Source organism: Cavia porcellus, unplaced genomic scaffold (genome assembly GCF_034190915.1).
Source record: "Cavia porcellus strain 051 isolate PalLab524CR breed Dunkin Hartley unplaced genomic scaffold, mCavPor4.1 scaffold_23, whole genome shotgun sequence".
In the NCBI taxonomy this organism is placed as follows: domain Eukaryota; kingdom Metazoa; phylum Chordata; class Mammalia; order Rodentia; family Caviidae; genus Cavia; species Cavia porcellus.
The window spans coordinates 6,500,823-6,515,107 of NW_026947506.1; the positions used below are offsets into that span (position 1 = coordinate 6,500,823).

General features: G+C 53.3%; 1 protein-coding gene across 13 annotated transcripts in view; it reads left to right on the plus strand.

Moving 5' to 3' along the window:
* The window catches only part of Shld2 (shieldin complex subunit 2), a 97,864-nt gene extending 83,813 nt beyond the window's left edge, over positions 1-14,051 (plus strand). For 10 of the 13 annotated variants that reach the window (XM_063233745.1, XM_023563492.2, XM_063233743.1 and 7 more), the window contains 2 exons: positions 504-619; positions 2,076-2,397. In XM_063233745.1, the coding sequence (XP_063089815.1) occupies positions 504-619; positions 2,076-2,308 (349 nt within the window). In that variant the 3' untranslated portion in view covers positions 2,309-2,397. Of the gene's footprint in view, positions 1-503; positions 620-2,075; positions 2,398-2,982; positions 3,769-4,905 lie in introns of those variants that run through there. The other 3 variants (XR_010042225.1, XR_010042224.1, XM_063233748.1) reach the window with 3 other exon arrangements.
* Positions 14,052-14,285: the final 234 nt, after the last annotated feature.

The window sequence follows — 14,285 nt, forward strand, 5'->3', positions numbered from 1 at the left end:
ATAAACAAACAAAAAACCCACAACCCTTTTATGCTTTCTTTTTCCTGCTAAATTCCTAAGTTCCTTGAATAGAGGGAGCAGGCATGGCCAGCTGACGTCCGGTCACTGGTGTGTGTCCAGGGTTTGCATCGCTGTGGTATCAGAGTGGTGCCCAGTCTGTGCTTGTCTGAGTACAGAGTGGAGGAGCGGTGTGCAGGACAATGCCATAATCCCGGCAGGGAGAGCACACAGCTTGCCAGCGCTTGCATGGTGAACCCAGCCTAGGCAGGTTGGCAGCCCGGCAAGCCCCATCTCAGCGCCTAGAAAAGGCTCGGTGTGTAGCTCGGCCTGAGGCTCTGGGCTCTGGTCACGCCCTGGGGGTGGGAAGGAGGACAGGGTGAGAGTGGAGGGGCTGAGGAGCCATGGCCGCAGGGAGAAAGTGCACAGCGTGTTTCATCTCTGCTCTCCTGCGTTCCCCTTATTAACGCCTGCGTCTAAGTGCCATCTCTGTTTCCTTTCTGCAGGCCAGCTTTCATGACCGTGGTTGACAGAAGCCATGTGGCTCGCATCCATGTAGGCTCCGCACTGATGGAGAAGATTCTCCTACACATCGCCCCGGACTGGCTGGGCAGAGCCGTAGGTGTGCTGTCGGCTTGCCTCAGGGGGAGCCTCCGGGTGGGGCTGTGCCCTTGGGGTGCAGGGAGCACCTGTTGTCAGCGAAGTCTCTGTCAGGGTGCAGCGGGGGTGACTTGCTATGTGAGGGGCCGGTGGGCCTGCTTTGCCCCTGCCTTGCTGCAGAAGTAGAGGAGGGGCCCCGTCTGGCTGAGCCGACTCCCGGCCGGTGGAGCAGAAGCAGGCACCCGGTTTGCCAGGGCTCCTGACCACAGGAGGAGGCCACCTGGGTGCCTGCCCCGCCACGTGCACACAGACCCCTAACCAAGGAGAAGGAAAGGGAAGAACGTGGATAAGCAAAAGTCATGACACAGCTACTCATAATTCTAGTAGTATTTTTTATCGATACCATATTCATTAAATAACTGACTCAAGGTTTTTTGGTTCATTTGTTTGTTTGAGACAAGGTCTCACTATGCAGATCAGGTTGACCTTGAGCTCACTTTGCAGCCCAGGCTGAACTCACAACAATCCACCTGCCTCAGCCTCCCAAGTGCTGGGATTACAGGCGTGCACTGCCATGCCTGGCTTTAAGGTTCTTTTATTGAGAACATAAATACTGGTGGAGAATCAGTAACCCAAACATTTGACCTATGAAATGCTCCCAAGCCTGGAACTTTTAGAACTCCAGGGTCATACTACACGTGGCAAGTCCCACAGCTAACAGCTTGTGACATGTTACAGTCAAAACCCAGGAGCACCAAAGACGCTGTATAAAGTTTTCTTCAGGTGACATGTGTAAGGTTCATGTCGGTCTTGGATCTCGTCCCCAGGATACCTCATGATGCACATAAATATTCCAAAAAAACCCCAAAAACCCACAAAAACAAAAAACCCTGAAATCCCAAAGGCTTCCTTCCACCGCTCTGCATTTCGGATCAGGGATGCTCAGCCTGTACGTGTGTGTGGCCGGGATGTAGCCTGGGAGACCCTGAGAGTCCTTTCTGACCATACCTTCTTGACTGCAGTCCTGATGCAGGAAAACGTCATTCTGCTTCACTGCGTTGAAAAGCTGTGGTCAGGCAGGACGGCACGTGATGTCATCCCAGCACTCTGGGAGGCTGAGGCAGGGGACCACACGTTGGAGCTTAGCCTGGACAAGAGGGTCAGACTCTGTTTTAAAGTAAAAATTTAAATGGCCTGTGTGAAGGCCCTGGGTTCAATCCCAGTACAGTGGGAAAGAGACAGAGACAGAGAGAGACAGAGACAGAGATAGAGGCAGGGGCAGGGGCAGCTGAGAGCTGAGCCTGAGGGGTGCTGCTGGCCTGGGGACTGGCGCCCTCCGTGCCCAGTAGGAGTAGCCTGCCATCATGCCGTACCCCTTAGCGACCAGAAAGACAGGACAGGATGAGCGCTGCGTGAGGGCTCTCATGGGCGGCTTCTGCCTTCCGGGAGTTCAGTGCTGTGTGTGCTTGGTCTTCCAGTGCCCACCTCCGAGGTCACCTACGGGATGGTGGCCGCGGACCTGCTGCACTCCCTGCTGGCGGACGGTGCCGAGCCCTCCGTGCTGACACTGGAGAGTCGCTTTGTGCTGGATGAGAACAGCTGCCCGCTGCAGCAGGACCTCTCCCTCCTGGACTTCCACCCACCTGGTGGGGCCCTGCCTGAGTCACGCCCCAAAGTGGTTGCTGACCGGCCCGGCTGCGCTCTGAAATAACCGAGTGAGTGAGGGGAGTTTGCTACATCAGTGTGTTTTTACAAAGAGAATTGTGCTCACTATAAATTAAAGGTATTTTTCTAAAGTGCTGTGAAGTGTTTAGTCCTTTGTTTTGTTTTTGCTTGCTGCTTACCTCCCTTCCTTGGAGAAATGATCCAAGCGAGGGTGACTTGTAGCTGTCCCGAAGGGCTGGGGTCCCCTTCATCCCTCGTGTGTGTGTCCCTGCCACCCAAGGGCCTCCTCCGAGCCCGCGGCCCAGCACAGGAGACGCCGCTGCCCTGTCAGGCGGAGCGCACAGCCCGGTGCCCCTCTGTTAGGACTCGGAGTGATTTCTGTGACTATATCTGGGCGGTAAAGGACTCACTGGGAATCACGTTGGAGCCTGGCATGTTTTTCCATAGAAAAGCTCTATAAATGGGCCACATGAGACCAGCTTTGACTTGTACAGGGGATGAGAGCCCCATGTCGGTCGCCTATGGGACTCAGGGCCTCACTGGATCCGCAGTGCCCGGTGCTTTGTTCTTGGACAGAGTGGCCCCTTGTGCAGGGAGCCGCTTTGCCTGGGGTCCCTGTGCTGGTACACTGTTACCTCTGTGCTGAAGCGAATGGGTTGTTCATCCTACTTGAGTTTAAAAAGTTATTTTGGTTTGTTGAAATTGTTTTCTCTAATTCAGGTTATGCCTGTGTGGAAGTGTACTTGTGCACACATACACACGTGCACACATATGCAAGTGCACACACATACAGATGCACACACAGACGCGAGGCCGGCAGTTATACAGGAGTGGGCCTGAGAGACCGCGACCCTGCCAAGACATGGAAACACAGAAGCTTTATAACCTGCATCTCTTGAGGGCCACAAATCAAGTCCGACCAGAAACCACGCAGAACTGGCTCCCATAGCACGAGACTGAAGTGAGAAACGACTTCCCGGAGCCCTGGGGTGGTGGCCCTGCTGCGCCTCAGTCCTGAAAGGTAGCCGTGATGCCCCCAGCACGTGCCTGTCACCCGTTAGCTCCAGACAGCCGAGGGAGCTGCAGAAGGTGTCTGCGCAGAGCCGAGGTCCCTGCGCAACAGTGCTGAGCCTTCTGTGGCCAGCACGTAGAGGAGGAGCAGAGAGCCAAGGAGGCAGAGACTGAGTGGATGGGATCCTGTGGACTCCCTGCTGCGTCTCGGGATGACCAGGTCTTCCCCAGGGCCTTTCCCTCAGTAAAGCAGGTTAACTTACAAGTGTCCCGTTGCCAGCAGCCCATGGAGGAGACCTCCCTGATGCCTGCCTACTTCCTAGGTCACCCTGCCCAAATGTGACCAAAACAGGACACGGGCGGGCTTACTGTCCCAGGGCTCAAAGGACTCCTGGTCCCCAGAGTTTGTCCTTGCAGTGAGGAGGCGCCAGTCGTCCCTCAGCCCCATCATCACCATCAGTGGGACAGAGTCTCGGGTGACCCTGGATGTCGCAGGTAAGACACGAGCTTCCTCCTTGGCAGTGGGACCTCTGGCTCTGTTCTTAGCTTCTAATCCGAACAGGTGGCCTCTGACTCTCGTTGGGTTTGGGGCATCTGTGCGACTCCAGTGGCCAAACGCTCTACTCTTCCTGAAGGTCACTCATGGGTACTTTTTTCCTGAGCCATGTTTTTGGCAATGCCAGTGTTGTGTCCCTTTCCTGGACTGAGACTTACTAACAAAGATGGGGCCCCAATTATTTTTGCTAACTGGATGAGCCCATAGTTAGGATGAGGGTTGCCTGTCCCGGCGATGCTGACCGTGACTGGTGACTGGATCCTTAGTGACCTTCCTGCTAAAACTCTGCTGTGAACACCTACATGTCCGGGAGGCTGTCCCTTCCCTCCCAGCCCTGAAGGAGCTGAAGGAGTCGCCTGCCTCCCCACACCAGGCACAGTGTGGGAAATAAGCTCTTTTTCATGACTCCTTACCTTGGTTTTTTTGTTTTGTTTTTGTCTTTTTGAGACAGGGTCTCACTATGCAGTTCAGGCTGGTCTTGAACTCACTTTGTAGTCCAGGCTGGTCTCGAACTCACAACGATCCTGCTGCCTCAGCCTCCCAAGTGCTGGGATTACAGGCGTGAGCCACCACGCCCGGCTATGACTCCTTACCTTGTAACACCCCAAGTTTGGCTGTCAAGAAGCCCCATGGCATCTTTTACTGTATAGGGCAAGATCTCTGTGCTATAAATGAGGCAGTTATTCCTACACACCCAGTGGTCCCCAGCCCTGCAGCTCTGCTGGGCCAGTGCCTTCGAATACCACTGGTGTACAGTGCTAGGTCTTAAAGATACTTACGAGTCCCTTGGAGTGGCCTGACAGCCAGCTTTGGTCAGACAGTTTGCCTCAGCTGTCCTTCCCAAGCATTCAGAGATGTCCCCATGTTTCTGGACAGGCATTTGCCAGGGACTTAGGTGACCTAACTAGCAAATGGAGAAATTGTATGATGTATGGATGATCTTATCGATTCCCCCTCTCTAACAGAGGTTTGAGTTCATCTGGTTCAGATTCTGAACTTTCTGGTGACAGTCTCAAAGCCTAGGGCCCAGGGACTGTCCCGTAGAGTCCACTACTTAGTGTTTCTTTTAACCCCAGGGCATCAGGCACTGTCAGCATGTGTGCAGACCACCAGGATCCTCCAGGCTCTACACCAGGAAGCAACTTCGTGCTTTCTCAGGAGTAACAGACCACTGTTGGCTGTGGAACCCTGGGTGTGACTTGACGGCTGAGCCTGCGTGAGCCCCTAAAGAGAAAATCATCAAATCCCCTTTCCTGGGAGCAGGAACAACAGCAGGCCTATGATGGGTTGAAGTCCCCTCCTCAAAGCCCCTTCAGTACAGGTGTGACGTCAGCATCCTTAGCCGGGCCTTAGGGCCTGTTCAAAGGACTGTAGGACATTTATCAAGGCAGTGGACGCCAGTCACCCAGGGATAGCCTGGATGCATCAGGCTGCTTCTGTTCATTTATAGCAGCTCAAGCCCAGGCCAGTGCACTCTGCACTAAACATTTCCCACAGGTATACAAGAATGTGCATTGCAGGCATGGCCACCAGTGCCCCGAGTCTCATGGCTGTTATGGTTTGTGTCTGGATGTCCCCCCAAAGCATCATGGAGCGTGGGCTTTTCCCGAGGTGATAGAATCTAGAATTAGTGATTGATTCGTGCCCCAATGCTGGGATTAAGGATAGGGCAGGTAGCTTGCATATGATACAAGGACAGAAAGCATCTTGTCCCTGGCTTGTTGCTTTTGCTGTCTTCTTCCTCCTGTGCTGCCGGCCACCTTGCCTGTGTAGCCAGCCAATTATGGGCTGAAACCTCTACAATCTGTGAGTTAAATCAACCTTTCCCCTTTTAACTTTGGGTGTTGGGTATTTTGTCTCAGCAGCCAGAGAAAAGTAACTAAGACAAAGGCCTCTCCAGCAGGCTGGTACCTCCAGGGAGGGCTTGCATGGTCAATGAACTCTCCGTCTCTTCTCCAGCAGCTAGCAACGTCCTAGGAACTGTCAGTCAGATCCACCATTCCTGAGTTAAACCTGGAAGGAGGAGCCTGTCCAGGGACCCCACACTCCTGGGAAAGCCAGCCTCTCAGAGGAAAATACAGACTTCAGTTAAATACCAGAGGTGTTCTCCTAATCTGAGCCTTTATTGTAATTACCCTCCTGCTCAACTGTGCTGCAGGGCACAGGGCTCACCTGCTGGCACCTCTCAGATGCCCAGCTGCTTAGGGGAGCTCAGTTGCCATGCCCCTGTTTAACTATATTCCAGGTGGGCTTTTGTCCCGCATCTGCTTGGCGGGACTTTAAACGAGTCCGGGCTGTTCCAGATCCCAACCCCAGCTTTGGGGAGATGCCATGGACTTGCTTTTCTGGCTCAGCCTGGTGCAAAGGGCTCATAACCGCTGCAGGCTTGGCTCCAGTTTGAATTGTTTGTAACGAACCTTCTCTTGGACTTCGCTCTTCCCGTTAATAGTCGGTCCATCTTTAGATGGTCCTGCGCTCTTCTGACCTGACCAGCTGCACCGATGCCTTGGCCAGCCATGCGAGTCTGCAAGGGTAGGGACGCCCAGCCCCAGCCTGCAGCACTGTTGGAGAAGGAGCCACCATGACGAAGCGCCCCAGTACCCTAATGATTTCAGGGTCTAAAGTGTTGGAGGAGAATGGCAGGCAGGCATGGAGACATTAGCAGGCCTGAGGACCCCTGGGGAGTCCAAAATAGCACACGGTTACGTTCAGTAAAGCAACAGAGAGCTCAGTGTATGATCCGTCATCATTTGTTAGGTCTCAGACCTCAAACAGTGCCACAGGGGTCGGTGACATTTTAAGTCACACAGTGTGCACGGTCCCTCTGTCGTCTTTTCCTAGAGCAAGATGCAGCATTTCTGGGTGCCCTGGCCTACGTCCAATGATACAGGAAAGAGGTGCCTTTGTTAAAGACCCGCCCTTCTGGCACTGAGACCTGATTCAGAGAGAACACTGGCCCTCTGAAAAGAACTCGGAAGTTGTTTCTGAGATGGCGACTTTCCAAAGTTACCCCTGAGAGAAATGTTGACAGGCATATACATCGGGCAATGAAACAGTCATCAGAGTCACCCGGCCCCCAGGAACGAGTCTGTACATAAAAAGCACCCACACGTCCACTTGGTGTACTGTTCACCTCACTGCTTGAAGGTACAACTTTATGTCCGCTTTACAGTAAACTCCACCTGGACCTCCTCATGGTCACCTGTGCTCTGGCCTGAGATATTTCACCAAAGGCACAAAGAGCCAAGGGCCAAGCGGCAGGGACTGGCTTCTTGTTGCATTAGGGCTCTGTTTCCAAGGGACCAAAGCACACTTTTCTGTGCAGAGTCTGGAGCTTTCCCCCAGGAGCTCAGAAGGATGCAACAGCGGAGAGCAGGTGAATCCCTTTGATGGAGTTTCTCCACGGGGAAGGGTAAGGGATGCAGCAAATGATTTTTGGCTCCTAACTGCTCAGGTGGGGAGACACAGCTTCCTGGTTCCTGCCTGGGGAGATGAATTCATACAGAACAACTGGCTCCTCGAGCTGGATGCTGATGGCTCCCAAGCCCCACTGTTCAGACTCGGGCGTGAGCCCCGCCCGCGGCACAAGCCTCCAGTGAGGGGTCCTCAGTGTGTCCTTCCCGTGTCTCAGGTGGCCAAATCCCTTGGCCAGCCGGAACATAATGCCTCAAGACAGCCCTCGCCTTCGAAGCAGACATCTTTGTTTCCAGTGCGACAACCCTGGGTCCCCTCCACATTCTGTCACATCCCTCAGGACAGGTTCCACATTGGCCAGTAGGTTTCCAGGAACCCCACGTCAGGGAACCTGTTCCTCTTTGGAGGCCTCTGGTTTGTCCCCGGACTGAGGCGAGGGAGCCGAGGTCTGATTCATATGTAGGGACTTAGTGCCCAGGGGCGGTGTGGCCTGGACATCTGATAGGTGACTGGGGGCCTGTGGAGCCCCCTGGGCGGGACTGGTGTCCTCAGGGAAGGGTCTGTGGTGCCCTCTCCCCTTCCAGCGTGAAGGCACCCTCGGTGAAGCCAGAACAAGCCTTCTCCAGACACCGCAGCCGCCTCCCTGGCTCTGGGGCTGCCCGGCCTGGGACTGTGCCTAAGACACTCCGAAGGTTTCCAACTTCCAGAGGCTGAAGGGCATGGGCACGGTGACTTCCCGGTCACTCTCTGCCTGCGTCTCCAGCCTCCTCCCAGCTTCTTTTCTGTTTCCATTGCTTCCTCCTCTCCACCCCCGACTCTCACCCTTTTTGGGGACAGGGTCTCACTATATAGTTCTGGCTAGTCTTGAACTCACAGCAATCCTCCTGCCTCAGCCTCCCAAGTGCTGGGGTTACAGGCTTGCACCACCACACCTGGCTTCCCTCCCCTGCTTTTCTCCTCCTCTTTCTCCTCCCCTGACCTTTATTCTCCCTCCCTCCTCCCCCTCCTCCCTCTGTGTCTCTTCCTCTATCCCCTTCCCAAGTTCCCCACCTATCCTCATAGAGAACATACAGAGGGAATCTCCAAACTTTCTTTGCAGAAAGAGAGTTTGGGTTTGCTTGTGTCCACCTAGGAAGTTCCACAGAAGGACTGCCTGCATCCACTCAGGCTACCTGCCGTCCCCTGGGTTCAGCATGACTTTTAACAGTTGACCATGGCTGTTCCATGGTCTTCATAGAAGAAAATACTGATTTCTCCAAACAGCTAGAATGGCGCAGAGAACCCTTCACTATGTCTTTGATCTCTGAAGACACATTTCTATCCTGGTGGGTTTCCAAATCACAAGATCACAACGCTTGGGAGGACAGAATAAAGGGCCTTGTCTTGCCTGGTAGTTTAATGCTGGCCCTGTTTGAATGGTGACAGGAAGAGAAACGTGAGGGGGGTGAGGTCTGACAGCCTTAGTGCTGGCTTGGAGGTCTTGAACCTGAGGATGAATTCTCCAGTGCGTTCGGCAGGGAGGCGCCTCACTCCTCTTGGCCAAGCCTGATTTGGGGTACACGTGGTTCTCCTTATGAGGTCAGGCTGCCACCTAGTGCCTTCCACCCCCTCGACCCCCTCCCGCCATCACCACAGCCCCACAGCACCAGCCTGTTGGGATCACTTTTACACTGAGTACAGGGAGTGTGTTGGCAGCATCTCCGAACGTGACCTGGCCGGACAGCTCACACATGTGTCCAGCGTGTGTCACACTGCGATCATTCTGTCTGGCAGAATCTTGCTCATATGGTATAGCTGTTACCCTACATGGAGAATTAGGGCCTGGGTTTTATTTGGTTCTGATTAACATGGATTCATGGTGCATGCTAAGGGGATTTGTTGCAATATTTCAACTGAAAAATTAAATGTATTTAGCACTATCCAGCCTGGACCAGCCAAATCCAGCCTCCCCGTGTGTTTTCATCATCATTTTGTTTGGCTGTGCTGGAGATTAAACCCTAGGCAAATGCCCTATCACTGAGCAATATCCCAATATTAAAAATGTATTTTTGATTTTTTTAGACAACGTTTTGCTATGCAATTCAGGCTGGCCTCAAACTCCCCATGTAGCCCAGGATGGCCTTGAACTCACAGCAGTCCTCCTGCCTCAGCCTCCCGAGTGCTGGGATTACAAGTGTGAGCCACCATGCCCGGCTAGTGATAGCACACTTGTCTGGCATGTGCAAGGCCCTGGGTTCGATACCCAGCACTTAAAAAAATTACCTATGAAAAGATCAGTTTTGATGAAATATGGAGCGAAACGGTTTCGAACACAGAACCTAAGGCCGCACAGCGCGGCTTTTGGGCGGCAGCCCCGCTCACCCTGATGTCCCCCTCAGGACCTCCCGCCTTTCTGTCTGCTTGGATTTCGTAGCAGACCCTGATTACGCCAGACTCAAACAATCCATCAGATTATTTTGCCTGGAATTAAACAGAAACCGAATTTGAACATATACACAGTGACGCCGAGGCCGGATAGCGGCAGCTTGCTGAGCTTTGACAGACACAGGGGTTTATGAGACCAGCGGTCCAGCCCGCTCAATGGCCCCAGCTAGTTCCGGGTGGGCAGATCTGCCCAGTCCCTGCGGATAGTGATTAGGCGGTCTTTCCACTGAGCATGTGCACATCTCTAGGTACGAGTCTGATGCATGGCGCACGTGAGTAGGTGTGCCATGCACCAGAAGAAATCTCGCCATTGAAGGCAGGGAGTAGGGTCCTGGGAAACACGGCGGGCAGCCTCACAGCTCCGTCCATCCCCGGCCACCAGGCCGGCCAGGTGTCCGCAGGAGCCACCAGGGCCTTGTTTCCTCGGCGAGGCCGACGCTGGACGGTAGAGGGCGCTGCGCTCCTTCCCGCGCCCTTCCCGGGGCTACCTGGCGGCCCGCTCCTCCCCCGCACCCTCCTGCTGGGGACTCCGGGCGCCCCCACTCCTGCTGTGCCGCCCCCGCAGTGTGGCAATCAGCAAACAGATGCGAGTAGATCGGCACCTTGAGACCACTATGGTAAGTGAAAGAAACTCAAAAGTCTAGTACATGAGAAACCCAAAGTATAAATCGTTTAAAAACATAGCATAAGCAATAAGAAATGGAGACAGATCTTTTGCAGGGAGAGAAAGAGAGTTAAGGCCTAAAGTGCCCACTTCAGAATGTAAACACTGCTGCAAACAGGTACTGGTAATTTTTTAGTCTTTTTTTTTTTTTTTTTTTTTTACCAGTATCAGCTATTGAACTCACGACCTGTGCTTGCAAGGCAGGTGCTTATGCCGCTGAGCTAAATCCCCAGCCCGATAATTTTTTTAAACGGTAGAGACAGATTGCCCCTCCCTCTGTGGAGAACAAGCGATTTGCAGGAAAGAGGTGGGGAAGGGCCAGAGCGGAGGGAACAGACTGCAGTTGGAGGGCACCTGGGGCCCTTGGAGACCCCACCTGACAGGCTGTGTCCGCAGGTCTTCACCGTGAGGGCATATGTGGACATCAGGAGTGTGATTCCAATCCCAGCTGCCCCTGCCAGCATCTTGGAGACCAGCCTGAACTACACAGGGAGCCCCTGCCTGGAGAAACCAAACCTGCTCTCTGTGCATAAAATCTAGGGCAAGTTCTGGGGCTTTTCTTGGTTCTGAAGTGGGTTCGTGAACAATATAGGAATCCAAGCAGCCAAGCTGATGAATTTGGAATTTTATTAGCTGAGCTCAGGACCACTTGCATAGAGACCCCTGTTTCAGAGTCCCACTGAGTGGCCCTGAACTGGAAAGTTACAGAGCATTTAAAACAGAAAACCACAGAAAGACATCCTGTTGGAAACAATTTAGCTGGGAACCTACATTAATTTTGGCTGACACCTGTATCCTGCTGCTTTGTTGAGCAGATTAATTTTTCTCTTGTGGGTGCTGCTCATTCTGATTTTCTCATGGGACTTGTACCCTGAGTAATTTCTCTTTTGGGTCAAATGCAGGACACAAGATGGCATCAGTTATGCCAAGCTACAACAATCCGTAACTGCTTTGATCACTGTTAGATAACAAAAGGTTTCTCCTGTGACTCGTTCAAAACAGGCTCTGTTCAGCCCTCACAGTTGTCAGTCATAAGCAGTCACCTGTGTGTCTGCTTCAGTCCGTGTGGCCTACTCCTCTCCCCAGCTGGCCTGGCCACAGCCCTGACGGAAGGATGCCAGGCCCTGCTTCCATTCCCCGGGTTGGAGGATAAAGGGAGTGGTGGGGGCTCTAGGTGAACCTGGTGTGAACCTTCCGCCTCCTGTACTGTGGCTGTCTTCTATACTGCACTGGCCCGGTGACCTTGGTTTGTCCCTGCCATGTGTGTCCGGGTACACAGCACCATCCCGCCCCCTGAGAAGAGTTTTATTACCTTTTGTTTATCTCCCTTTTGTGATGGGAATGGGGTGGAACCCCGAGGCCCTGCATACCAGGCGCTGCTGAGTGCCACATCTGTGGTCTCCCCAGACTCATGAGCAGAGACCCCGTGCTCGGGTGAGGCCAGAGATCAGCCAGATGGTGCAACTGTCATTTCTTCCTTTACCTCTGATAATTACGGCTGCCAGGTTGCTCCGGTTTTTTACAGTGATTGGGATGAGGAATTCTACAATGAAAATAAGGGAAAAAATATACCTGGCCCATGGCCGCATCAATGGCAGCCTGGCATCGTTACAGGATTGGCAGCAGGGCCGACTGCGCCTGCACAGCGGGGGTAGGGGATTCCCTTGGTGACACCCAGGCACAGCCTGGCCTCGTGTTCCTGTCCTCGGGGAACATCAGGATGGTGGGTGGAATTCCACCGCTCCAGTTCCGCACCCCTGCCTGCAGCCGAGTCCATATGACGCGGCCTGCCAGCTCCTCTCACAAAAAGACGCAGTTCACTTCTTCGCCTTTGCTTGCAGGTTGGCTCTGTGACTTCCTCTGGCTAATGAACATCGGGCGCCATGACACAAGCAGAGCCAGACATGCGTTTGCTTGTCGAGGTTCACCTGCTTGTGCTCCTGCCTTTGCCATGAACAGAGCTCTCCCTGGGCGGCTGCTGTGCTCAGAATGAACAGGCAAGGAGCAGGCTGTTAGGAGCCCAGCCTGACTCAGCTTGGGATCCGGTTACCTGCCTTAGCTCAACCAAGCCAGCCGTGGGTGCAGGAGGCATGAATGTGCTGCTGTGTGTGGAGCGTTTGTGATGGTTTGTTATGCACCATCGCTATCCAAATAGCTGACTGACACAGCACCTTTTACCCCTTTGGCTTCGCCAACCTTCCCAAGAACAGTGTGGCTGATTCCTTGTACAAACTGCCCTCCACTGAGAATTATTTGGGTGGGGAAAGAATTCTTTTCCTGCGGAGATCGAATAAGCTACAGACAGCCTTTCCTTCAAGTCATCCGGGAGCTGCCCAGTTGAAAGCCCTGGAAGGGCCACGGCCTCAGAAGAAGGAGAGCCAGGCAGGGAGGAGACTTTCTGCAGGAAAGTCGCTAGTTCCCTCCAGGAACCTCTCTAGTTCTGGCTAAGAGCCTAGCACTTCTGCTAGACAGCAGAGGCAGCAGTGTCTCCCGACCTGGGGAGATCAGAACCTGGAGACTGAGGTTGCCCTGGAGGGGCCTTGAAACAGCAAAGATGTCAGAGAAGAGGGGGACAGGGGTTCCCCTGAGAAGTATTTGCAGGATTACTAAAATAATCCAGAGTTTGGGGCCCACAGCGGGAGAGAAGGCTGGTGAATACACTGGGCTCCCAGCTGGGATCCTTGCAGGGCTGAACTCCAGGAGCAGGGGCAAGCCAGAGGCAGAGAGCGCCCAGACTCTGGTGAGTTCAGTGCAGACTGCACTCAGAGGACCTCTGCACTCCATCCGCAAGAGGACGTGGTGAGCCGTCCCATAGGAAGACACTCTGCTGACGTCCTCGATGGAGGCCCCAAGATGGGTCATGCTCATGAGCACTGGACCATGAATGCTCAAGCAAGCCAGGAAAGACAGAATGAAAACGCACACACAATAATGACCCAGATGGTGATGTTATCAGACACAGACCTGGTGGGAAAAAACACAATGCTTTTGTTAGAGAGCTGGGAGTCATCAGAAAGAGTCACATGGAAAGTTAGAACCCGCAGACGTAGTGACTGAAGTTAAGAATTCAGTGCGTGAGTTAAGTACACTTAGCACAAGAAGGATTTATTGAGCTGTTAACCTGGGACGTGAAACAACTCCAGGCTACAGCACAGAGACAGCGTGTGGAAAATACAGAAAGAACCCAAGAGACTTGGGGACAGTGAGCAGCTCGGAGGTACAGGAACTGGAGTCTGAGAAGAGGACGGAAGGGTAAGGAACAGTTAAACAGCGCCGAGGCGGACACAGCGAAGATCAGGCTGTGTGTGCTGTCCAACACTGATGAAGCTCCATGTCCCCCACGCAGGATAAATAGGAAGTAAAGTCCATCCAGGGCCCTCCATACTCAGACTGATGGACACCAAGGGTGAAATGAAGCCCTTGAGGGCAGTTACAGGTGAGCAGGAGACACAGGTTCTCCTAGCACTGACCACAGCACTGACCATGGCCTGCTAACAGAAGACAGAAGATACCGGATGCCACTTTGTTTTTTTGGGCTCACTGAGACAAGGTTCCGCTGTGCAGTTCAGGCCGGCCTTGAGCTCACTGTGTAGCCCAGGCTGGTCTCGAACTCGCAACGATCCTCCTGCCTCAGCCTCCCGAGTGCTGGGATTACAGGCATGAACCACCATGCCCAGCCTCCGGATGCCACTTTTAAACGGCTGAAAAGATGACCCAAAATTCCACACCCACGAAAAATCCTTTAAAAGTGATTTGAAATGGACATTTCTATAAAAAAATCAAAACCAAGAAAATGTGCTGTCAGTAGTCTGCACTGCAAGATGCACTAAAAGGAATTCTCTCTCAGATGGAAGGAAATTGACATAAGATAGAACCACAGAAAAATAGGAAAGGATAAAAAACCAGCAAGGAGTAAAGATGTGGTTGAATTTCAATGTATCTTGATTGGACATG